Raw genomic sequence first — 24,782 nt, 5'->3', positions numbered from 1 at the left:
GCCCGGCCAAACTTAGCACGCTTTTACTTGTTTACCCTATGAAGGAATTTTTGGGACAGCCATATTTGTAAGAGATACATCTAATTAATGAGTTCACCCCCACTCGCTCAATGTTTGTCCGATTTCAATAACATTTGTTTGTCATTTGTTTACCGATTCTTACGAAATTTTGCAAAAGGGATTTTCTTATGACTCCCGACACTACAGGTGAATTCTATGGAAATCAGTTCAGATTAAAATATTATGAGTTTTTTCAGATCCTTAGTATTCCTTGCCGAATATGGTGCATATCGGACCATATTTGGATATAGCTGCCATAAAGATCAACTTCCAAATATATGGTCTTGTAGCCGTATAAGGATCATTTATTCGGAACGATGGGCTGTATTAGACCCCTCGACGTCCGTTTGTTCTAGGCTGTATCATATTTCGATGTAGCTGCTATGGGTTCACAAATGAGGCCGTTTCACCAGATTTGGACAAAATGTCGTCAAAATATATATTGGAGGTAGTGGGCATCGATAGATCGACCCGCTCAAACTTTATGCCCTTTTACTTGTTTATATACAGCGGTTACTGTTTTTTACTATAGTTTTGGTGTTGGCCAACAAACCATGGACATTTGTGTGTAGTACGTTTACCAAGAGATAAGGAATGTCTGTAATAAAATCCTAGATCATAAAATGAGCACATGTTGGGAAACTATTATCGACATAAGCATTGAGATGTATTGTTTGTCTTTTGCTGATCTTCATTGTCTCTAAGAGTGCATGTATTTCGTCTAATGCAGTTACATAGTGTGAAATACCCTGTGTGTGGAAATAGGCTACCTGTGTTTTGCATTAAAGGTTTATAGGTATGAATTAGGTGTTAAGGTTTGTTTCTATTGGTTTGCCCAAAAAGTAATTGTGGATTTTTCATATAGTCGGTGTTGACAAATTTTTTCACAGCTTGTGACTCTGTAATTGCATTCTTTCTTCTGTCAGTTATCAGCTGTTACTTTTAGCTTGCTTTAGAAAAAAAGTGTAAAAAAGTATATTTGATTAAATTTCATTCTAAGTTTTATTAAAAATGCATTTACTTTCTTTTAAAAAATCCGCAATTACTTTTTGGGCAACTAATAAGTTAAATAAAATGAGTCCACTTTTAACCGTCAACAGAGACACTTGTTTCGATGTGCTGCAGGAGTCGGCCTGTTCCAACCCTGTTGTCTCTACTAAGGTTATAAAAACACCTCATCATCTGCCACATCGCCTTCGCTCGTCTATGGGGTGGGAGATAAAAGGGCCACTAGTAAATCATTAAAATGATGTGGATGATGAATGTGTGTCATTCCTCCTACCTCAACAACAAGACCCCAAAACAATAAGTCGATGATGACAATGACAACGACAACGGCGACGGCGATGACGACGTCGACTACGATGGCAACAACATCATAATTATCCATGTCTACACAACAAAGCTCATGCCTTCACAATGCTACTGCTGCCTTCCATGGTTTCACCCTTCCTCACCTACGCTTTGGTTATCTTGCATTGCAGCATTACAGGATAATAACAAAACAGAAGTGTGCTGCCACAGTACCACAACCACTGCATTCATACTAGGAACACGAGTACTGGCACTCGAATAGTTGGAAAATTAAAAATGTTTTGGTCTTTTAGCACTTGCCAGCAGCTATCTCGGATCTTGGGACCCTAGCAAAGGCGGCGGTTAGTTAAATCAAGGTGCTAAACATTGGCTGGCATCAATACATTGAGGGGTCTTAAGCCTGATGCTAGGCATGACTAGATGTGGCCCCACCGTCTGGTCTCTTTTGCGACTATTCGCAATTGCCTAGGCACTAGGCTATGTATGACTGTGACTGTAGTCGCCATTATCATGACCAGCATCAGTTCATTCATTTGCTCATCTTTGCCATCGTCATCTCATTGTTGTCCGTCTGTCGTTGCTAGTTGGTTGTTGCCTAGGCCGTTCATCACCATTATTGTTTAGACCCCAGCGCACAGCCATCAGGCAGGGTTATGGCAGCAGAATGTAATGGAAGCCTAGAAGTAGATATCATGGCTTTGGCTGGTGCCAGGTATTATGCGCTTTCTTGCCATCCATTACGTCTTTTCAATTTTGCTCCAAAGAACATGGGATGTAAAATGTATTTGAAAAACATGTTCATTTGCTACTTGTCAATTTTCTCCTTGCTTTGTGACACATCCTCCCTTCTCCATCGTTGTTATTCAATATTGAAGACTTATCATTGACTGGCTGACTGACAGGCAATAAAAAAAACACACACACAACAGAGCTTCTATGGGCTTCTATCGGCTTCTCTCACTTCTCCATCTTCTAGAGGTTCTGTTGAAATCAATTTGTAAATGCATTTATCGCCGATCGAAGCATTCTATACAACAGAATGGGCTTGATAGCCCGGACCAATGGGGCTTAAGGCGTTAGAAGTTTTGATTAAAACGTTTTTCATCTTTCACACACAGACACACACACACACATTGAAACTCTCCTATTCACACACAACGGAATGTGGGTATGGGAATAACCACAAAATGGAATAGCGTTTAAACAGATAATAGGTGTTAAGCACAGTTTTCTTTGAGATAATTGGTTAAAAGCCATTCATTGCCAACCGAGTTAGTCAAAGGTGTTATGAAAGGATTTTTTGGGTCACCAATTGGATTTTATTTGATAGAAATAGAAGTAGATAAAGATATGAATACGATTTACTTGTAGTATTTTGAAATGATTTAGGGAGAAATCTAAGGATAAGGCTCCTTACATTTTATTCATATTCGTACTTTTATGCTAAACATTGGACTACTTTTTGTTTATTGTATAATTGAAATATGAAATAGAAATATTTTTTTGACAACTACTTTAATTTTTTCTTTTTTTGCATTCTTTGCAGAATAAATGCATCATCAGCCGCATCATCGACTAGCACAATGCAAAAGAACCAATCTTAAATTTAGGATATCCTTACTAACGCACCAATACCTATAACAAAAAGTTTTAAGCGACGCACCGACACAACCATCCACACACCGAATACCGAATTCCCAAAAGAAAGTAACAAAACCAAAAAACGGAAAAATCAACAAAAAACCAAACGGCTTCAAACAGAATTTTTTTGTAATTAAATCTAAGAAGCATAGAAGCAATAAGGCACTTTAGCTTAAGACCAAAAGACTTAAACAAATTTAGGTGAGTAAAAATTTCACTAAAATTTATAAAGTTTTTATATTAAAATGAAAATACTTATATAAGAGAGGAGTAAAGACATTTTAAGTTCGGCAGTGCCGAACTTTGGATACCCACCACCTTGCATGTATTCATCATCCTAGATTGTTATAATTCCACTTCCATATCTCCTTGAGCGATCCTTATGTAGCACATTGTATCCGTGACAACTGCGCAAGCTGCAGGTGTTGTTCAGCTTTGTCTCCCGGATCGCTGTAACGAATATGCTCTTCCGAAAATGCACAATCTCATCTATTTTGCCACAAAGACCGTTGGCGTTTCGTTGCACCGGCAGTGGAGCTGGGATGCTGCCGTTGCGTATATTGCCGCACGGTAGAGGTCGGTGGGGTCACATAGCCCGACGACGACGAAGCTTGTGACCCACTGCTAGCTATGTTTGCACAGCACTTTGCAACATATCCAGCATGACTATACTGCCGTAGTGAAGTGAGGCCAGAGCATGATCGCAAATGTAACCATTCCATGCACCGATTACACCTCCCTGACACTAACCGATGATGGAAGAGGTTCTGGCAAACCAAACAGAACCATATTCCGGGGTTCTTTTCACTCCCGGCACGGACCAGAATCGTGCGAAGAAGACACTCCGTGATGTGCCTATCCCATGACGAAAAAAAGACGAACACCTTGCCGATGAGGAGTTCAATCGGGTCATTCGGGTGCGTACAACCGGCTGCCATGGGATTGAAATAAATGTGGGTTGTTGGGGATTGCAAATGGACCATATCGGTTCAGATTTGGATAGCCCCCATATAAAACGATCCCCCGATTTGACTTCTTGAGCCCCTAGATGACTCAATTTTCATCTCATTTGGCTAAAATTTGGAACAAAGACTTGAGTTATGACTTCCAACATCCATGCCAAGTATAATCCGAATCGGTCTATAATCAGATATTCAACTTGCTTGCTAAATTTGGCCTAAATCGGTACATAACCTGATATAGCTCCCATAAAAACCGATCTCCGGATTTTACTTCTTGGGCTCCTATAGGGCGAAGTTCTTATATGATTATGACCTACACCACTACTGTAGTACAGGGTATTATAACTTAGTGAATTAGTTTGTAACACCCAAAAGGATGAAAGATAGACCCATTGATAAGTATACCGATCCACTCAGAATAACTTTCTGATTCGATTTAGCTATGTCCGTCTGTCTGTCTGTCCGTCCGTCTGTCCATATTTATTTGTGTACAAAATACAGGTCGCAGTTTTCATCCGATCGTCTTAAAATTTCATACAGGCATGTTTTTCGGCCTAGAGACGAAGCCTATAGAAATTGGAAAAAATCGGTTCAGATCTGGATACAGCTGCCATATATATGTTCGTCCGATTTTCAGTAATAATGCAATAAAAAGGTCATCTGTTCACCGATTCTCTCGAAATTTGGCAGGAAGGATTTTTTTACGACTTTCGACATTACTGGTGAATTTCAAGGAAATCGGTTCAGATTTAAATATAGCTCTCATATATATATCGGCCGATTTTCACTCCTAGAGCCACTGCAAGCACATTTATTGACCAATCTTCCCAAAATATTGCACAACGCTTTCCTCGACGACTACCACAATATAAATAGAGTGTGGTCAAAATCGGTTCAGATTTAGATATAACTCCCATATATATGTTCGTCCGATTTTGAGTAATAATGCAATAAAATGGTTATTTGTAAACCGATTTTCTCGAAATTTGGCAGCAGAGATTTTCTCTTGACTCTCAATATTACTGATGAATTTAATCGAAATCGGTTCAGATTTAGATATAGCTCTCATATATATATATCGCTCGATTTTAACTTCTACAGTCAAAGCAAGCGCATTTATTGACCCATTTTGCCAAAATTTTGCAAAACGCTTTCCTCGGCGACTGCCACAGTATCTGAGAAGTTTGCTTGAAATCGGTTCAGATTTAGATATAGCTCTCTTATATATGTTCGTCCGATTTTGAGAAATATTGCAAAAAAGTGCTCATTTGTTAACCGATTCTGTCGAAATTTTGCAGGAAGGATTGTCTTATGACTCTCAACATAACTGGTGAATTTTATAGAAATCGGTTCAGATTTTGATATAGCTGTCATATATATATATGGCCAGATTTTCACCCCAAAAGCCACTGCAAGGGCATTGTTTGACCAATCTTGCCAAAATTTTGCACAACGCTTCCCTCGACGACTATTACATTATCTGAGAAGTTTTTCTCAAAATCGATTCAAAAGTAGATATAGCTTCCATATATATGTTCGTCAGATTTTGGGTAATTTGCCATAATGTTGTCATCTGTCAACCGTAGTTTTGACAGTTTGAACAAATTTGCTCGCCGAGGTCCATCAAAATTGGTTCAGAATTGGATATAGGTCCCACATTGTATTTATAGGGTAGGTGTAGGGTATTATACAGTCGGCACCGCCCGACTTTTGCCCTTCCTTACTGGTTTTGACACAAATTTTGCTCAATGACTATGGTCTCCAACATCCAATCCAAATATGGTCCGAATCGATCCATAACCTGATATGGATTTAATGACATATCAATTTTTATCCGTTTTTATAGAAAGCGATATTTAAACAAGATATTTGAACGGTTTTCCAGAACGGTTCCTAAGAATTTTGGAGAAATTTTTTGTTGGATTTTTTTGGATAAAAAAAATGCCGACATTCGACAAGCAAATTTCGCCCCCAAACTTGACCTTATATGACGGGAATATTTTTTCATAATCAGTTTCATTCGTCCACTTAACGCCAATCTAAATTTCATTATAACTCTTTCCTAATTCTAGCTAGAATTTTTCTAAGACAGTTTTTTTTTTATAGTATCTACTTTTAAAATGACAATTTTAAGGTTTTTGCTGCTCCAATATTTTGTTTATTGCTGTATCATATAGCCTATGTGCTGCAAAGTTTTCAATTTTTACTCTCAAATTTAAACATTGCACTTAGTATTTGCTCCATATATGAGAGTGTATGTGTCATCGCATCTAACAAAATTCCTGTGATAATCATTTCAGAATGTCTTGTACAGTATCAGAACTGCCGTCAGGATGTCGTTTACGCGGCATGAGCTCATCTTCACAGAGTGCTGCCAATAGTGGTAGTGGCTCGGGTAGCGGCACTGGTGGCAATGGATCTGGCGGTGGCGGAGGTGGAGGAGGAGGTGGCGGCGGTGGCGGTAATGGCCGCAATGTTGTATCGAATGTCAGCACTGGTGGCATACACATAGGCGACATCCTTAATACAACAACCACAATGGGAACAACGACAACTGGCGGTGGTCTGACAGATGGCTCAACACCACTGCAGCGTCAACAGCAACAGTCACAGAAACCCTGCTGCTTTTGTTGGTGTTGCTGCTGTTCGTGTTCATGGGCGAAGTGGTAAGTAAATGCTAAAGATTCTTTTTTTCTCTGAAATCAACAAAAAAAAAAAAACGAAAAAAAACCGAGAAACGCCTTCAAAGTTAATGGTGTTGGAAGCTAATCATAAGGAAATAAGCACAATTGGTGGAATAATTTAAGGTCTTTTAGCTTATTATCCTCAAAATAATAGAGAGCTGGAAAGTTTTGTGGAAAAAATTTACTTTTTTTTTGTATTGTATAAAGCTGGCAATCTGGCAAGTGGTAGGCATTAGCATCACCTGGCGACAGTTTCATGTTGCGGATTTTAAAGTGAATGCTACAGCGAGGAGAATTTTACATGGTTCTACTTGTGTGCCATGTTCACTTTCTCTCTTTCCTTTCGAAGTTTTACACAGGTATTGGCTGCCCGGCATAAAACACCAATGAGTTTAGTATGTATTTCCCTTATGTATCAGGTGTCCTTTCACATCCTGGGATTGACTTTATTAGATTCCTGCGGCTTTCTGGCATCAAGTGTGGTTAATGTTTACATTTTGTATTTATGACGAAACCGAATTGCCTTTCATGTATTCCCATTTAAAGATTCGTCAGAGCCCTAGGCTGTTTTCGAACGACACATTTTTCAAAGCGCGGTGTGTTCATGCTGCAAACAATAATGGATAAATGAAAGAGTGAATTTCCTCCTTGTCACTGGTGATTGTTTTTATTATCGAATCAGGTAATGGGTATGGTTTGCTAAAAATTACAAGGATTTATTGCTGGCTGGGAAAAATAATCGACTCGTTATAGAGTCTATGGTATATATGTATTAAAATGTTCTCTAGCTGCAACATTGTTAAGAAGAAGTTTCTCTATTAGAAATCAATTTTTGAAGACCATCTTTAAGAGGGGACTTTACAAGCCTATGGAAAAATAGACCCCAATATTTTACGGAAATTTAATGAAATTTGCAAAACCCGATTAAGTTTTAAGGCTGTTAGGTTAGGTTGAAAATAGGATGCTGATATTAATCCGCCTCATGCCACTATAAATAAACACCTAACCAGTAATCGGCTTGTTGTGCGCTTCAAATACAAAAAAAGTAATCTCGAAAAAGAAAATCTAAGTTAGGAATTCCGTGCTATTTACAAAATTCTTAATTGTTTTCCATGCCACTCCCTTAAGTTAGTTCCTGTGTGTAATAGTCTCCCCACCTAAGTGCCTTTATCTGTTAGACGCGAATGTGGGGCAATGACAAAGGAAATGCTCCAACGTATCATCATCTTCCCCGCATGCCCTACACATGTTGTCACTTGCCACACCGATTTTACATAAGTGAGCTCGTAGTCCTATGTGTTCGGACATGATACCAATAGCTATACTGACCTCCTTCTTCTAACCTTCTTCTAACTTCCTTTCAGTAATAGCCTCGTTTTCTCACGATCTGGATCTCCCCATAAGATTTTCGCCGTCCTGCTGACCGTTTCACTGTTCCACAGGGTTGCATGCACATTCGTCGCCCACATCCTTAAATCGGACTGCTTCGACCCGAAAGGCTTCGGGTTAACCAAGTTTAACGACGACAGTCCTCTGGCCTACACCGCCAAATCGTCTGTCCTTTCATTCTCCTTTCTCCGTTTTGGCCCGGTACCCAAACGATGCGGATTTTGCCATCCTCAGAGAAGGGGTTAATCTCCTTCTTATACTGCAGGACTGTTTGTGACCGTCCTGGTTGCTATTGGCCTTATAGCAATTTTACTGTCCATGAAGATACTCACACTCGACGTCCTTGCGTTAGGACCACACCACCTCACGCATTCTGTGATCGCCCGGATTTTCGCCTGCACTACCGTATTATGGTCAGACAGTCTAAAATAGATCTCAGTCCTTGGATTATCAATGTAGACTCCCCGGCCCACTCTGCAAATTTTACTGTCCGTAAAGATGTTCACACTCAACGTCCTTGCGTTAGCACCACACCACCTCACACATTCTGTGATCGCCCGGATTTTCGCCTGCGTACCGTATTATGGTCAGGCAGTCTAAAACAGATCTCAGTCCTTGGATTATCAATGTAGACCCCCCGGCCCACTCTGCAAATTTACTGTCCGTAAAGATGTTCATACTCAACGTCCTTGCGTTAGCACCACACCACCTCACGCATTCTGTGATCGGCCGGATTTTCGCCTGCAGTACCGTGTTATGGTCAGGCAGTCTAAAATAGATCTCAGTCCCTGGGTTCTCAATGTAGACCCCCAGGCCCACTCTGTCCTCTAGCTTTGATCCATCCTTGTAGCATGATTTTCCAGATGGAAATATTAGGGTTCCGTCAATCCAAGATTGTGCCGCTGGCACAAGTGCCTTGCATTCGACCTCAAGGTTCATCTTAGGTATCCGATCGGAAACCTATTCCCTTCCTTCCAGATTTCCCATCGTCTCCTCGATTATACCGCGATGGTATGAGCTGTTCTCATCCTCGATCTTTTCTCCCAAAGCCTGAGGATGCCATAGTGGCTGCCTCACACTTAATTTGCATGTCAATGGGTCGGATATCTAGAATAGTCTCCAGTGTCCTAGTGGGCCAAGACAACATGTTCTCTGAACCTGTTGTATGGACCTTAAGTTGCACCTTTTCTCCATAGCAGTCCATTAAACTACTGAGACGTAAATAAGTATTGGTCTAATCACGCTTCTGTAGAGCCAGTGGACTATCCTCAGATTCAGGACCCACTTCGAGCATACGGCCCGTCTACATAGTGCCCAACATCTGTGAGCCTTCTCAGTACACTCTTGAATGTGACACTTCCAATTCAGTTTTCTGTCCAAGATCACACCTAAGTATTTGACCTTGTCAGATATCGAAATCGTTTTATTGAGGAAACGTGGTGCGTTAAATTGGCCCACCCTCGTCTTCCTCCTGAACAGGCATACTTCAGTCTTCTCTGGGTTAACACTAATGCACTAACGCAAGACCTTTTCGGCCCTTCTGCATAGCAGGTTGGGATCCTTACTCTTTTGAAGTAAGTAGACGGGTTCAAATCCCTCCTCAGTCAGCATAGGTCATTTATGGTGGCCACCCATAGGAGTGGCGATAAAATGCCCTCTGTAGAGAGCCTTGTGCCATTTTCTCCCTTTTATTTATGTCGGATTTTGGAGGCCACCGTGGCGTAGAGATTAGCATGTCCGCCTATGACGCTGAACGCCTGGGTTCGAAACCTGGCGAGACCATCAGAAAAAAATTTTCAGCGGTGGTTGTCCACTCCTAATGCTGGCAACATTTGTGAGGTACTATGCCATGTAAAACTTTTCACCAAAAAGGTGTCGCACTGCGGCACGCCGTTCGGACTCGGCTATAAAAAGGAGGCCCCTTATCATTGAGTTTAAACTTGAATCGGACTGCACTCATTGATATGTGAGAAGTTTGCCCCTGTTCCTTAGTGGAATGTTCATGGGCAAAATTTGCATTTTTTCACACAATTTATCCACCTGTTCCTTAGGATATTGTTTATCCCGTCTCTAAGTACCGGGTCCACCCGGTACTGGTCTAAGGATTGGATCAGTGTGTCGGTCCGCACATTGTTAAAAGCCCCTCCAATATCAATGCATACCGCCAGTTTGTACGTCTTGGCATCGAGAGATTCTTCTATGTTATGCACAACCTCGTACAGGGCAGTCTCCATCGACCTTCCCTTGACATAGGCATGCTGTTTGTATTTGAGCAGTTCGCAGGATGTCATGGTGTCCGCAATACGTTCCAATGTTTTGAGTAGAAAGGACGGAAAGCTTAAGGCTGTAGTGGGATTAACACAGATAGAAAGACGAACGGACAGAGGAGTAGACGGGAGAGTAAACCGATATGCAGATGGGATGGATGGGATGAACGGACAGCTGGAAGGACAGACTCTTGACTATGAGTCAATAAATTAAACACGTTCTCAAAGAAATGACAACCTAAAGTGGAAGTCCTCCTGACTGGCAGTGCACAACAGATGTTCTATAGGCTCTTCTTCCTTGACGTTCTCACAGTTTCGGCAAAAGTATTTACTATCAACCTTCAGTATGTCAGCATGCTTTCCGATCAAACAGTGACCTGCCATGACAGACACAATGACTGAGACGTCTGTTCTAGCCAGCCACAGCAAAGCGGTAGGACCGTTTATGTCTAGATTAGGCCACATATTTTGGAGCCAATTTAGGGCCTTAAACTCATAAAAAAACAAATTTATTACTTGATTTGGCTGAAATTTGATTTGGTGAGTTATACTAGAGATTCCGATATTGGACCCGAATGTGGCCTATATCGGAACAGGATGATTTGTTAGCTATTATCTTTTTGACAACACTGGTTTAAACAGCTCACACATGTTTCGTGTCTTGTTTCACTGTTAAATATCTTTAGGTTGGGCTATAATTTAACCATGAATCGTCTTACAAACGAACAACGCTTGCAAATTATTGAATTTTATTATCGAAATGCGAGCTTTGTTAGGAAAGTTCATCGAAAGTTCATAAGCAGAATTGTAAATTGCAATGCATTCACAAAAAGTCACAGTTTGGTGCGCTTTATGGGCTGGTGGCATTATTGGACCGTACTTCTTCAAAGGTGATGCGAATCGTAAGGTAACTGTAAATGATGAGCACTATCGTGAGATGATATCCAACTTTTTTTTTACCCAAAATGCCAGAGCTTGACTTGAATGACATGTGGTTTCAGGAATATGGTGTCATATGCCCAACAGGACGCGTATCAATGGTCTTATTGAGAGGCGAGTTCAATGAACATTTCATTCCAAGTTCGGCACCGGTCAATTGACCGCCTAGATCGTGCAATTTAACGCCTTTAGACTATTTTTTGTGCGGCTATGTCTTATAAAGCCCGCTTCAATAAGACAACATTGAAGGGTTTATTCGTGAAATAACGGCCGAAATGTTGGAAAGAGTATGCCAAACCTGGACTAAGCAGAAAGACCAATTGAGGCGCATTCACGGTCAACATTTGCATAAAATAATCCTCAAGCATTTAAACATATTGATCGTACTATCGATTCAAATAAAGATTTTATGCATTTTTTTAATTATTGGGTTGCCCAAAAAGTAATTGCGGATTTTTTAAAAGAAAGTAAATGCATTTTTAATAAAATTTAGAATGAACTTTAATCAAATATACTTTTTTTACACTTTTTTTCTAAAGCAAGCTCAAAGTAACAGCTGATAACTGACAGAAGAAAGAATGCAATTACAGAGTCACAAGCTGTGAAAAAATTTGTCAACGCCGACTATATGAAAAATCCGCAATTACTTTTTGGGCAACCCAATATATGTATTTTTTGGAAACATTTCGATAGTTCTTAAAAAAACACCCTTTTTAACCCAATTTCGCTGAAATTTGGAGCAACGACTTTTATTAGGCCCCCAGATATTCGAACTGGATATGGTCTAGATCGGATCATATTTGGATATAGCTGACAGATAGACCGATCTGCTTATTTTGAGTCTTAAGCACATAAAAGACCTTTTAAGTACCCCATTTAGCAGAAATTTGAGACTGTGATTTGTGTAGGGTTTCCAAAATCTAATCTATTATCTAATATGACCCATATGGGGATATATTTGGATCTTAATATGGATGTCATAATAAAATTGAATAGTTAGTATATTCATGGTGGTGGTTATCCAAAGTTCGGCACAGCCTAACTTATTGCTTTTGAGTGGTACCTTTGAGGCTTTTCCCTATCTGATTAAATGTTAATCAACAGGTTTTTGGTATCTGGCGTAAGACACTGCCAAGGTCATAGGCGTTGCTAGAAATCTGAATTTCCGTACCATTCGATTTTGTCAAGATCAAAGTGAACATGTTTTAAGCATCTTAAGTTGCCTATATTTACTCTCGTGATATCTTAATTAAGTTTTCTATTGTTGTCAGCTTTGATCGTTTCAACTGCTCTTTGACTCAACTCAAGTTTTCTAAGTTTCCCTTCTTATGGGAATAAATTTGAAAATTTGGCCCCCTTCCTTAGTGGAATGTTCATGGGAAAAATTTGCATTTGCATGGGAATAATCAAATCATCAAAAGATATATTCATCTTATTTTTGAGAGGTAGTAAGATGTATAAAGCTAACAAAAATGCTCTTTGTTTGCCATTATTGCAAAAGTTCGGTCAGTATTGATCTTTAAAACTTCACTTTAAGATTTGCCTTGCAACCATCCACCTCAACTATCGATGAAACTCCATTACAATTTTAATTGCCCCAAAATAGACAGATTTTCATTACAGCCCAATGTGTAGCCGGCAGTTTGTATTTTTAAATGCGAATAATAATAACAATAACGATAATTATACGCCACCAGGGACTTCTGTTTCGTTTATGGGCCATTCGTGTGTTCGTTCATTTGTTTGTCTTGCTGTCTGTAAGTCCTTCGCCTTTTGCCTCTTCCGGTAGGTATTAATTCATCTCAACATTTCGCGTGGACATGTGGTAGGCGTAGGAATTTCCGTGTTTGAATGTGAGTCAGTGTGTGCGTGTGTACACGAGTATTTATGGAGACTGACAGTCCCAGCAAAGACCAGCGTTTTAATGTTTCCATTAATTTTGTTTGGTCTTTTGTATGTTTCCCTCTTACTCACCATCTCTCCATCTCTGTCTCTCTCTCTCTCTCACACACACCTCTCTTGGAATAATTAAATTAGGTACTAAAATACAAATTACCTTTCAAGTGTAAAAATGTACAACTCAACAAAAATAACAAAAACAACAAGCACAACGAAGAAATACCAGCACCTCCAATACCATTGATACAATGACCAGCTACAATAATAACAACAACAACAACAACAAGTAGCCATTGTATTTTCAATACAAACCATGGCGAAACTATGCAATCAACAACAATAGCAACAGCAACAGCAACAGCGGCAGCGGCAGCGGCAGCCAACTATCATATTTGTTCGGCCATTTGTTCACGAACAAATAGCAAATTGCTTGTATGGCTATGTGTGTGTGTGTGTGTGTGTGTTTGTGTGTGCGCGCATTAGCGTTTGTCGGCAGTGTTTGTGCCAAACAAAGTGTAAATGAAAAGTTGTAGACAAGCAAAGTATTTGATCATTCATTAAATTCGTCAATAATGTACGGGTTCAGTCTATTTTCACTCAATTTTCAGTTTAGGCTTTTGCCACTTCCGTTTCAAGCGCTGCCAGCTATCACACAAAACAAGGAACATAAACACACTCACCCACACTCACTGTAGCTCTCACACAGCCTTGTTCTAGTCATTTGGAAAAAAAGTTTGGTTCTACATCAATGTTGCCAGAAGATGGCATTAATTTCTTTTGTTACAAACTTTTTATACCCACCACCGAAGGATGGGGGTATACTCATTTTGCCATTCCGTTTGCAACACATCGAAATATCCATTTTCGACCCTATAAAGTATATATATTCTTGATCAGCGTAAAAATCTAGGACGATCTAGGCATGTCCGTCCGTCTGTCTGTTGAAATCACGCTACAGTCTTTAAATATAGAGATATTGAGCTAAAACTTTGCACAGATTCTTTTTTTGGCCATAAGCAGGTTAAGTTTGAAGATGGGCTATATCGGACTATATCTTGATATAACCCCCATATAGACCGATCCGCCGATTTAGGGTCTTAGGCCAATAAAAGCCACATTTATTATCCGATTTTTGCTAAAATTCGGGACAGTGAGTTGTGTTAGGCTCTTCGACATCCTTCGTTTATTTGGCCCATATCGGTCCAGATTTGGTTTTAGCTGCCATATAGATCGATCATCCGATTTAGTGTCTTAGGCCCATAAAAGCCACATTTATAAACCGATTTTGCTGAAATTTGGGACAGTGAGTTGTGTTAGGCCTTTCGACATCCTTCGTCAATTTGGCTCAGATTGGTCCAGATTTGGATATAGCTGCCTATAGACTGATCCTCCGCTTTAGGGTCTTAGGCCCATAAAAGCCACATTAATTATCCGATTTCGCCAAAATTTGGAACAGTGAGTTGCGTTAGGGGCTTCGACATCCTTCGTCAATTTGACCAAGATCGTTCCAGATTTTGATATAGGTGCCATATGGACCGATCCTCCGATTTAGGGTCTTAGATCCAAAAAAGCCACATTTATTATCCGATTTTGCTGAAATTTGGTACAGTGAGTTGTCTTAGGCCCTTCGACATCTTTCTTCAATTTGGTCCTAATCGGATCAGATTTGGATATAGCTGTCATATAGACCGATCCCTCGATTTAAAGTTTTGAGCCCATAAAAGGCGCATTTATTGTTCGATGGCGTCGAAATTTGGGACAGTGAGTTAATTTAAGCCCCTTGAAATATTTCTGCAATTTGGTCTAAATCGATCAAGATTAGCATATAGTTGCCATATAGACCGATCTCTTGGTTTTAGGTTTTGGGGCCATAAAAAACGCATTTATTGTCCGATGTCGCCGAAATTTGGGACAGTGAGTTGTGTTAGGCCTTTCAGTATACTTCTTCAATTAGACTCAGATCGGTGCAGATTTGGATATAGCTGCCATATAGACCGATCTCTCGATTAAATGTTTTGGGCCCATAAAAGGCGCATTTATTGTCCGATGTTGCCGAGATTTGGGACAGTGAGTTAAGTTAAACCCCTCCACATATTTCTGCAATTTGGTCTAGATCGATCAAGATTAGCATATAGCTGCCATACTGACCGATATGTCGATTTAAAGTCTAGGCCCTAAAAAAGGCGTATTTGTAATCCGATTTAGCTGAAATTTGACACAGTGACTCATGTTAGGATTTTCGACGTCCATGTTGTATATGGTTCAGATCGGTTTATTTATAAATATATAGCTACTAAAATATCCAATATATTTTGTTATGCACAATTGAACAATGACTTTTACTTATTTGTATTTGGTCCAAATCGGAACATATTTCGATATAACTGCTATGGGACATAAGGTATCCAATTTTCACCGGATTTTGATGAAAGGTGGTTTACACATATACCTGATGTGGTGGGTATCCAAAGTTCGGCCCGGCCTTTTTTATTTAATTTTTTTATTTTATTTTATTTTTATCTTTATTGTTATTTCATATTATTTATTTATATTTTTTTTTCATTTTATTTTTATTTAATTTAATAAAATTTTTTTTATTTTATTTTATTTTATTTTATTTTATTTTAATTTATTATATTTTTTTATTTTATTTTATTTTATTTTATTTTATTTTATTTTATTTTATTTTTTTTTATTTTAATTTTTTTTTTATTTTACTTTATTATTTTGCTTGATTTCACTGGATTTTTTAAACTTATATTGATTTTCTCTAATTTTTGTTTTCATTATATTTTGTTTCATTTCATAATTTAAATTCCATTAATTGTCCCTTGGTAACGCTGTTTACAAATTTCACAAAGCAACCCAGCAGCAGAATGCCTTTCGATTTGTTTGCTATATGGATTTTGTAAAGGCTGTGTGACTGATGGATGGATAGATGGGTGGTTGAAGTACCCCCAGTGGGGGGCTCACTAAACGGTGTTGCTGTGTTGTTTTTTTTTTTTTACTTTGGTTGCTGTTTGTTGACTCTGGCCATTGATATGATTTTGATCAGAATCATATGTTTGCATACGATGTGATTGTATTTGGTGTTCGTGTTGGCATGCCTTTGATGTATGTGTGTGTGTGCATGTATCTTTGTGTACGGTGCTTGGGCAAATGTCTCTTCTGTGGGTTTTGTTGTGGTCTGTAATACAATATGTTCGAATATTTTTGAGGACTATGCTTATGCTCGTTCCACAATAAATTCACATTGACATACTTCCATACAAGTAAATTTCTTCCTAATATCGTTTGCTTATATGTGTCGTGTTTTCAAAATTTTATTTTTCTACCATTTTTATTGTGGTAAACACTATTCTTTCTCGAGTGAATGAATGAATGAGTGCCGGAAGGATGGAAGGAAGGATAAACAGGACTGAATGCACATACAAATAACTAAATTTTTATAGTGACAAGCAAAAGAATGTGAACTAAAAGGATAACCTCTGAACTAAGTATTATCATGATTGGGTTGTAGTACATTTCCTGTGTCAAAGTTTTCATTGAACTCAGGGTAAACACAATACAGATCGATAAAAATATCTTGGTGTGTGTGTGTGTGTGTATGGGAGAATTACAAAAAGATTATTCGAATGCTTTGGTCTATTTGAGTTATATGAGGTTATGAACTTAAGACTTAAGGATAATAATAAAGATATCAATTGAAAGGAAAAATAAAATTAAAAAAAAATCAATTTAAATTGAAACTTGGCAATGAAAAAGAAAAATGTTAGGTTTATTGAGACAATTTGATCTAGTGGTTGTAATTTACTTAAATTTATACCGAATTGAACCCTTTGAGCTGAAGGAACACTCTGTAGAGTGAAAATCGGGCGATATACATATATGACAGCGATATCTAAATCTGAACCGATTTCCATGAAATTCAACAGTAACGTCGAGAGCTATAAGAAAATCATTCCTGCCAGATTTCGAGAGAATTGGTTAACAAATCAGTACTATTTCTCAAAATCGGATGAACACAAATATGGGAGCATATCTAAATTTGAACCGATTTCAAGCAAACTTCTCAGATATTGTGGTAGTCGTCGAGAAAAGTGTTGTGCAAAGTTTTGGCAAGATTGGTCAATAACTGCGCTTGCAGTGGCTCTTGGAGTGAAAATCGGGCGATATACATACATGGCGGCTATATCTAAATCTGTTATAGCGGGTTTTATGGGTCTAATGCCCATAAAAACTTTATTTTTCATCCGATTTGAAACAGTGAGTATTTTAAGGCTTTCCGACAATTGAGATCGGACTATATTTTGATGTAGCTGTCATATAGACCGATCTTCCGATAAAGGGTATGAAGCCCTTAAAAGCTTTATTTTTCATCCGATTTCGCTGAAATTTAAAACAGTAGGTTATTTTAAGCCACCTGGCATCTGACCTAAATATAGTTCAGATCGGACTATATTTAGATATAGCTACCACATAGACCGATCCCCCGATATGGGGTCTGAAGGCCATAAAAACTTTATTTTTTATCTGATTTCGCTGAAATTTGGAACAGTGCGCAGTTTTAAGTCTCTCAATATCCGACCCAAATATGGTACAGGTCGGACAATATTTAGATATAGCTGCCATATTAACCGATCTGCCGATAAAGGGTCTGAAGCCCATAAAAGCTTTATTTTTTTAAACGATTTCGCTGAATTTTAATAAAAATGGGTTATTTTAAGCCTCTCAACATAGGACCCAAATATGGTTCAGATCGGACTATATTTAGATATAGCTGCCATATTGACAGATCTGCCAATAAAGGGTCTGGAGCCCATAAAAGCTTTATTTATTACCCGATTTCGTTGAAATTTGAAACAGTGGTTTCGTTTAGGTCTCTCGACGTCCGTTCCAAATATGGTTTGTATCGGACAATATTTAGATATAGCTTCCATACAGAGCGATCTGCCGATAAAGGGTCTGAAGCTTATAAATTTCTTTATTTGTTATCTGATTTTGTTGAAATTTTAAATACAAAATTCAACACTGTCTTATATTTATTAGCCCACTCAATATCCGTGTCGAATTTGGTTAAGTTATCCAATTTTCACCGGATTGTGCCGAAAGAGGGTTATCCAACACCCGAGATGTTGGGTATCCAAAGTTCGGCCCGGCTGAACTTAATGCCATTTTACTTGTTTTCTTTGTAAATGAGCGATATTCGTTAGCTTTTATTTAAAAATCAACTGATTTCATTAAGAAAAAAAAAAAATATGTTTGAGTGAGCCAAGTTACTCATTTGAGAGACACAGCGAATATTTAAGAATAACAATTTAGCTAACTAATATAGGCTTTTATTAAAGGGATTCATGATTTTTTTTAATCTAAATATCAAAACAGTTCTTTCAGGGTAAATCCTCATATAAAACACCCTTTTGGTACTATTATACTACAAATATAGTGGCACATAAAATTCGTTATAATGCCTTACATCCACTAAAACTTAAACAAGACACTTAATTTTCTGCTTTCCGGCCATTATAGAGAATATGTCCTATATATTTTTTAAGGGAGGCTATTACAGCTGTGTTCTCACGGGGGAACAGAATGGTAGAAATTTTTTAGTGAAAAGGTTAGGGTGTTCTAAAGTAATGAGATCGCACATATGGGTACATATATGAGCGCATGTACATATTTACATATACAAACATGTATATTAAAATTAAGGTACATACATACCAAGTTACATACTAAGGCCTATGTTTGTAATATAGGTGAGGTTGTAGGTGTGTGTGTGTGTGTTGGTGTGCTTTCGAATGAAGTCATGGCCGGTCAACCATCGAAACTCATTCATTACGCATACATTTGGTGGGAATATTTTTTGATAACACCACAGGTTTTCTTCAAAGACCAAAACAACATACATTTGAATATGTGCAAGCCAAAAACTATACCAAAAAAACAAAAAGCAAAAACACAAAAATGTTCTATTGAACTCTGTGTCTTTGCTTAATTTTGTTGTTTTTTTTTTGTTTTTCTAGGGGAGATGTATACAAAAATTCATTGTATATTGACAATCACTCATATGTTTGATTTGATGTGTTGGCGTTTCTTCGTAACCCATAAGAGAGAGAGAGAGTCTGGGAAGGGAGGGAGGTGAATGGTCTAAGAGACATATGGGGCCTGCGTTGCTTAAGTAATGCTGTTTCCAACATGGACAGCGTATGCTTGTTATGCTCTCATTTATAAACATTTCGTTTTATTCCTTTGTCTCTCTTTAACAAACAAACCACTTGGCTCTCTCGCTTACGATAATGCTCTGTTAGAGCATGGTTTGTTTGTTTCCAAACAAGTAACAAAAGTGTCCCCCCCCCTTGTCTAGGTATCTCTTTTGCAGGAAATTATTTCCAATTTCCCATAATTCCATTGAATGAAACTTTAAGTGTATCTAGGAAAACCTACTGAATGGCTTTTGTAAGGGCTCTCACACACACAAACATACCCAAACTCTCTCTCTCTCCCTCTCTCTCTTTCTGTCATTTTTTTTTGTTGGTTTAATTTTCCATTCAGTTGTTTAACAGCTGTTTGCACCCACAGCTGTTTTTAGCTTTTGATTAACTGCTGTTTGAAGCTTTTTATTTTTTTTTGTTAACATCTGGCAATGTCTTTACAGCTTTTTTGATAAACTTAAAGCTTTTGGGAAAAAGCTTTTCCTTTGAAAATTCATTCATAAAATTTTGAACAAAAGCTTTTTGCGAGTGTTTACATTTGTTTGAGTTTTTTTTTTGTATTTTTCGAGGGGGGTTTTTGCCTTTATGTCTACACCCTACTTTTTGCCTGCTCTTGGGTTTCGGTTTGATTGTTTACTTTTGTTGGCTTTGAATGTCTGATTTGTTGCTTGTCCATGTTCTTTGGCGTCTGCTGTGCTCTGCTCTGGCATTCCTTCCTAGCTACGTATGAACAACAATAAAATCAACATTCCACATACTCATCGGTGTACGGCAAAAAATAAGAAAAAAAAACAACACCAACCATAGACGAAGGCAGGCGGCAATGCGTTTGTTTGGCCATATAAAAATTGCCAACTTGTGTTGTTGTGCGTTGGTTGCATGCCTACGAGAAGGAGGAGGAGGAGGAGGAGGAGGGAGAGTAAGGCGGAGGAGGAGGGAGAGAAAGCTTAATGCTTTTGTGGATTTCTCCACAATGATATGAACGCTTTGTTTTCAGACATACATTCCATACGCGCCGCCAAGTACGTTGGACGTGTACCACTCCGTTTTGCCGTTTCAAATACTCGCAATCGCCTGTCCTAGTCCTACCAATAGCCATGGTTGCTTAGTTGTTATTTACCACTTTCGCGATTTGGATGGCCTAACAAAATTATCTCAAGTGCTTAATTTGGCAGACGGTTAATGGGTCAGTTGACGTGAGTGTGTGACGTTTCGAAATGAAAAAGAACAAAATAAACAAAAACGTTTCCTTTAGTGAATAAGGGGTCAAATAGCTCGTTAATCATGCAAACCTTTTGCTAATAATTGAGGATTTTTTTTTGGTTACAATTCCCCTTGACAAAAAAATTCGCGGTTTTTATTCGATCTTGCAGTGAGTTATTGTGAAAAAGTAAAAATCCTTCCTTAATGCCCCATACATAGGGGCTTGTTAACCGTGCACAAATCAGTTTGCATACCAGCGTCTCCTCCACCAAGGTGCATTTGAAAATTTGTCAGTGTTTTGTGTGTGCGGTTTTGGTTTCCTCTTTTTTTTCCCGAAATTTGAATAATGTTTTATTAATGATTTCGTATGAAAATGAATTTTACGGTTTAGTTGGTTAAGCTCTAAAAGCTTATGGCTATAATACTCGCAATAAAAATATTTGCATACATTGTGTATAAATTGATTGGAATAACAAATTAATCGCTCTATCAAAATTGTTGTGTGCTCTAATTGAAATAGGCTGCGAGATTGTTTTCAAAATGGCAAAGTGTTCTCTGTGAAAGATTAAAGTGCCTCTTAATAAATTTTAAAATCTAAAAGCTATCAACGTCTGTGGCTAATGGAAAAAAAATAGTTGGCATATATAAATTAATTTAAAAGAAATGCTTTTCACATCAATACGGCTAGAATTATTTCCGATATCCGAAAACAGAATTTTTATTTGGAAAAGATTTTTTTCATTTTATGTGTAAAAAGGTTGAACTTCGACCATAGGTATGGCACACTGGGGCTAAAAACTAAACTCATTAGACGAAAATCTGTAATATTTGTTATATACGAATTTTTGTCTTTGGTAAAGACAATATAGGCTAGAACTACAGCTAAGGCTAGATTTAAGAATGTTAATGCTTCGAGAAAAAACTTCATAAAATAAGATTTCATGATTAAATTTTAAGATTTTCAGGTTTTAACCAATCACAAAAACTCAAAAAATATGATTCCCTAAGGAAACCAAGAAAGACACAAGTACCAAAATTTTTGTGAAAAAATTTTCTCTTAAAAAAAATCTACAAAAAGTATGCATTTTTTATACCCCACACCACTACTGTGGTACAGGGTATTATAACTTAGTGAATTTGTTTGTAACACCCAGAAGGAAGTGAGCTAGACCCATTGTAGCGTATGTCCGCCTATAACCCTAAACGCCTGCATTCCAATCCTGACCATAACATCGGACAAAATTGAAAGCGGTGGTGATCCCCTTTTTAATGCTGGCGACATTTGCCATGCTTGGTCATGTGAAAAATTCTCCCCAAAAAGATATGTCCCACTGCGGCACCACATTCGGACTTGGCTATAATAAATGTCCCTTATCATTGAGTTTAAACTTGAATCGAAAAACTTGCATTGACGTGTGAGAAGTGTGCCCCTTCTCGGTTCCTGGGTAAATTTTCACTCCGGTTTAGAGAGACACTTGGCCCTTAATGTAAATATACGCTTCGTGCTCTACTTTCAAATACATTTTACATGAGCCCCATAATGGCATGATCGGTAAATAAATTCTGTTTGACGGTGGGATGGACCCCACCTGTGAGAGTGCAAAAAAACTTTCGAACGAATCGCATTACCGAGATGTGGTGGTTGTGAAAATTAGGGCAATGAAAAGTGCTTTTTAGGAGAGGCATGGCACTACGATATTTCAACTCAAATATGGATATCAAATTCGTGCTACATTCCCAAATCCGTTTAATGTGAGCCCCATAATGCCATGGTCGGTAAATTTGAAATGTTTGGAGGGTGTTTTGGAGCTGGGGCGGCCACCGGCACTTTGCCTTGAAACTAGATATCAAATTCGTTCTTTACTCCCAAATACCGTTGATTTGAGCTCCATATTGCTATAATCGCAAATTAAGTTCAGTTTAGGGGGCGCTTTAGGGCGTACCTTGGCTCCAAATTTGATTGCATTTGCATTTGCGGCATCCATTCGACCGGGGCTATAAAAAAATAAATATTAGCCCAAAAAAATAAATATTAGTGCAAGACCTCATAAAGTATATATATTCTTGATCGTATCGACGTTCTGAGACGATCTAGTCATGTCCGTTCGTCCGTCTGCGGAAATCACGATAGAGGTCGAACGTGTAAAGCTAACCGCTTGACATTTTGCACAGATACTATTGTAAATATTGATGTAGGTCATTGGGGATGGCAAATGAGCCATATCGGTTAAGATTTAGATATAGCTCCCATATAAACCGATCTCCGGATTTGACTTCTTGAGCCCCGGGAAGACATAATTTTGATCCGATTTGGCTGAAATTTTGAAGGCGGTGTTCTGTTATGACTTCCAACAAGTGTGTCAACTACGGTCTAAATCGGTCTATAACCTGATATAGCTCCCATATAAACCAATCTTCCCATTTGACTTCTTAAGCCCCTGGAAGCCCAAAGTTTCGTCCGATTTGGCTAAAATTTTGTGCGTAGTGTTCTGTTATGACTTCCAACAACAATGATACGTACGGTCAAAATCGGTCTATAACCTGATATAGCTCCCATTTAAACCGATCTCCTTATTGGACTTCTTGAGCCCCTGAAAGCCGCATTTTTTGTGCGACTAGGCTGCAATGTGACTTCCAATAGCTGTAGCAAGTACGGTGCAAATCGGTCTATAACCAGATATAGTTCTCGATTTAACTTCTTTAGCCCTTACAAGCCGTAATTTGGCTGAATTTTTGTATGTAGTGTTTTATTATCTCCAAATCTCCAATTCACAGAGATGTGAATTGGAGATTTGTCTGGGTAAAGGATGGCGAAATTTATGCGAAAAAACAGGAAAATGAATCAATGTTAAAAATTATATCGGAATCGGATGTAGAAAAAATGATTTAAAAAATATATTAAAATATTAAATAATCAAAAAATCAAAATACATAAAAGCAAACAAAAAGATAGTGACTTTTTCTTCGGCCACATTCATAGGATTGGTCAGCCAAATTTAATAAAATAGAAAAAAAATAAAAAAATGAAAGACAGCAAAACCCAAACATTAAACAGCTTTAATGAAATAAATGAATTAAATGAATTACATAGGTACCAAATGAATTTCATATATCTGAACATTAGGTCTCTAAGAAAAAATTTCAACGCCTTTTTAACAGATATAAATAAAATATTAGATAAAGTGAAATTAATCATACTAGTTGAAACCAACATAATGGACGAAGAAAACTGCCTATACACAATCCAAAACTTTAATGGTGTGTTTCTAAACCGCAAAAATAAAGGTGGAGGAATAGCAGTTTACATGCGAAACGATATAAACTTTACCGTAAAATTATTAAATACAAAGAGCTTTGAGTCATTAGCCCTTGAGATGTGTATAGAAAAAATCCCTATTATACTTATGCCCATATATCGGCCACCTTCTCTAAATGTAAAAGATTTCATAAACGAACTTGAACTAAACATGAACTTAATAAATAAAGGAAAAGTGTTATTGGTTGTAGGAGATATGAATATTAATATAGCCAAAGAGAAAGACAAATCAACTGCTTTGTATCGAGACATGATGTCCGCAAATGGACTACAATGTGAGGTGAACACAATAACGAGGGACGCTGGCAAAGGTAATGGATCATGCATTGATCATATGTATGTCCGAACAAACAAAATAACGACCGCTCAGGCCTTCGTCATTAGAAGTATTCTCTCTGATCACTATGCCATTTTCGGTTGCCTTAAATACACAAACAAAAAAAACACAAAAGATCAACATGTTTCTAGTAATATACACTGTGAGAAATCAAACCAAGAAAATAAAGTTAAAGTTAGCATTGATAAACGCAAATTAAATTGGTTTATAAACAACACAAGCTGGGACATCGTTTTAAACCAAAATAATACTTGCGAAGAAAAATATCAAATTGTATGCAAAACATTTCACGAAATCTACAATAAATCAAAACAAAACAAAAGAAAACTTAAACAAAGAAACGACCTTCCATGGCTAAACGATCAAATTATAAAGTACTGTGATGTGAGAAATAAATTATACCAAAGCTATAAGAAAAGCAAAAACAATACACAGAAAGAAAAAGAATACAAATTTTTTAACAATAAATTAAATGTAATCATAAATAACGCAAAAAACGAATATAGAAGAAGAGAATTTGAAAAAAATAGAAACAATATAAGAGGAACTTGGTGCC

At 37.8% G+C, this 24,782-nt stretch overlaps 1 protein-coding gene across 2 annotated transcripts in view; it reads left to right on the top strand.

The window, feature by feature from the left end:
* Positions 1-24,782, top strand: part of LOC106094516 (regulator of G-protein signaling 17) — a 123,576-nt gene that overhangs the window by 36,969 nt on the left and 61,825 nt on the right. For both annotated transcript variants that reach the window (XM_059368951.1, XM_059368952.1), the window contains exons 3-4: positions 2,921-3,216; positions 6,278-6,643. In XM_059368951.1, coding sequence (XP_059224934.1) covers positions 6,279-6,643 — 365 coding nt within the window. In that variant the 5' untranslated portion in view covers positions 2,921-3,216; position 6,278. The remainder of the gene's footprint in view (positions 1-2,920; positions 3,217-6,277; positions 6,644-24,782) is intronic.

Source organism: Stomoxys calcitrans, chromosome 5 (assembly GCF_963082655.1).
Source record: "Stomoxys calcitrans chromosome 5, idStoCalc2.1, whole genome shotgun sequence".
Classification (NCBI taxonomy): domain Eukaryota; kingdom Metazoa; phylum Arthropoda; class Insecta; order Diptera; family Muscidae; genus Stomoxys; species Stomoxys calcitrans.
The sequence above is the reverse complement of the archived record's forward strand: the minus strand, read 5'-3'. Positions and strand labels throughout refer to the sequence as shown.